The sequence below is a fragment of the Aplysia californica genome, unplaced genomic scaffold (genome assembly GCF_000002075.1).
Source record: "Aplysia californica isolate F4 #8 unplaced genomic scaffold, AplCal3.0 scaffold00622, whole genome shotgun sequence".
NCBI classification, from domain to species: domain Eukaryota; kingdom Metazoa; phylum Mollusca; class Gastropoda; order Aplysiida; family Aplysiidae; genus Aplysia; species Aplysia californica.
The window spans coordinates 331,819-334,054 of NW_004797892.1; the positions used below are offsets into that span (position 1 = coordinate 331,819).

The window sequence follows — 2,236 nt, forward strand, 5'->3', positions numbered from 1 at the left end:
ACACTCTGTGTGGTCCCCCCGGGGCGGTGCCACTGACTGATTCGTGTCTTTAGGCCATTCCCAAAGGGGAGACATTTCTCGTTCTAGTGCACAGTATAATTGTATATGGGCTGATCTAACAATGCCATTCTCATAACTGTGCCTGAACTACAATAGGGAACGGCTACTTTTTCTTTCTTCATCCTTACTTTCGTCATTTTCCTTTACTTCTTTTGTATGTTTGTCACACTCTTGTGACCCGCTATTTCCGGGGTGCCTTGATAGTCGAAGCAGACTTTATGCCGTTGAGGCTAGAGAGGTGAGCAGAGTAAGTTTGATTCCCTGTAAGGACTTCTCTGTTGACACCCACCCCTTGGCGCTCATATGGCCTTATGCAGTTGCGAGTGCCGTAAAACCTCTACTAAATTTTAAAACAACAACTCTGTGCGGCTTATCAGGTTCATGGATGCGTCCAGAGACGTGTACTTTGTAGGCCTACGCACACGATTCACGAGACGGGGTGAGTAATTTTCGAGACTCACGCGGAGCCCGTGGAGACGTCTAGTCAGCTGGGGGATGAAATCTACAAGTACACTGAAATGGTATGCACGCATACAAACATACACATACTGACACACATAATAATATTACGCACGCACACGCATGCACGCACACACACACACATACACTGTGCGTGAAGAGAGATTGATATTGCAGAGATACATTGTAAATGTAGATCTACAGATAGACAGCCAAATAGAAGTTTTGGGAAGTTTTTCACTCGGGATCCAAAACTACAAACCGCTAGAGAAACAAAGAACAGAAGCAAAAAGCATGCCATCCAAACACCCGCATTTCTTACCTCTCCGAGGAGAGATAAGAACGTTAGATGTTTGATAGGAAAAAATATGTTAAAAACCCCACATCTGAACACTCACCAACAACAATAATGCCATGAGACAAGTTAAACATCTTTGCCCAGTGGACAAAGGTAGCGCGTGTAGGCCTAATATCATATCATATACCACAGGCAAGTCCATACAGATTTTTATCATCAGCCTTTCATGAATTGAAATTGAAACTATTTTACTTCAGGAGAAATAATTTCTATCATTTGCAACCACCCCCCCCCCCCCCCCCCCCAACGAAAGTTGAAATGGGTAATAACACTTCCTCTTTCAAAAAAGAACGAAGAAGAATAACATGTTACCTTCTCTCGGAGGTCCGCATATAGTTGATAATGCTGTGAGCTTCTCGCGCGCGCGCGAGGCCAACCCCTGCTGGAGGAAGGCCAACGCTACCACCATGGATGTCAACGCGGAGCATGTTGTTGAAGCCGTCAAGGCTTTGCAAAATCCCAAAGGCTCAACTGCGCATGAGATCAAAAGATTCCTCGTCTCCGAAGGTCACATCGACAAAAGTGCGGACGTCAAGCTTGCCATTTTGGCCGCTCTGAAATCCAACAGAGTGGCCAGGCCTCAGGGAGCAAGAGGTCGCTTCTTGTTCTGGGGCTCGAAAGGGTCCACTGAGGGAAGTAAGCTTGGAAGATGCAAACCTAAGAAGAAGAAGAGGAGGAAGCCCAAAAGAGCATCTTGCGGTAGAAAAAGGAAGCCTAAGAGGAAGAAGCGCTCCAAGAAGTCCTGTGGTAAGAAAAGGAAGCCGCGCAAGCCAAAGAAAAAGAAGTGCGGCGGGAAGAGGAAGAAGAGCAACAAAATGGCAATGACTTGTTCCGGCGGAAAGGAGCTGGTCATTTTCTGCGCTCGGAAACCTAAACCCAAACCCAAAAAATGCTGAGAGGATTCAGCAAATCTTAATTTTTTTTTCAAGGCCCTTTTAAGGGCCACCCAAATTCTTTCTAGTTTTTTATAAGATTTTGGTCTGATACAATTTATCGTCATCATCGTCACCATTATCATCTCTCTTCCTTAAATTCTTCTTCTTCTTCTTCTTCTTCTTCTTCTTCTTCTTCTTCTTCTTCTTCTTCTCTCCCTCCTCCTCCTCCCCCTCCTCCTCCTTCTTGTTCTTGTTCTTGTTCTTCTTCTTTATTTGTTGGGAATATCAATGGATATGGCCTCTAAATGACGATTAATGGCCACAGATAGATGTTTCATCGCACTTCTAGTGGAACAATAACTGTAACAACTGAATCCCTCAACAGAAGTGGGCGTGAAATGCGATGAAAAAACAAAACAAACAAATAACAAAACAGAACAAACCAAAGCAAAACGAAACAGTGCCCTTACGCAATTTATAGTAG

The 2,236-nt window shown here is 44.4% G+C and overlaps 1 protein-coding gene across 1 annotated transcript; it reads left to right on the forward strand.

Moving 5' to 3' along the window:
- Nucleotides 1-1,182: 1,182 nt before the first annotated feature.
- Nucleotides 1,183-1,773, forward strand: LOC101859598 (histone H1A, sperm). Its single transcript, XM_005107688.1, has one exon. The coding sequence runs from the start codon at nucleotides 1,183-1,185 to the stop codon at nucleotides 1,771-1,773; it is 591 nt and encodes a 196-aa protein (XP_005107745.1).
- The last annotated feature ends 463 nt before the right edge of the window (nucleotides 1,774-2,236 follow it).

Coding starts and splice junctions, on each gene's coding strand:
- LOC101859598 (XM_005107688.1), top strand. CDS start 1,183: ATGTTACCTTCTCTCGGAGGTCCGCATATAGTTGATAATGCTGTGAGC.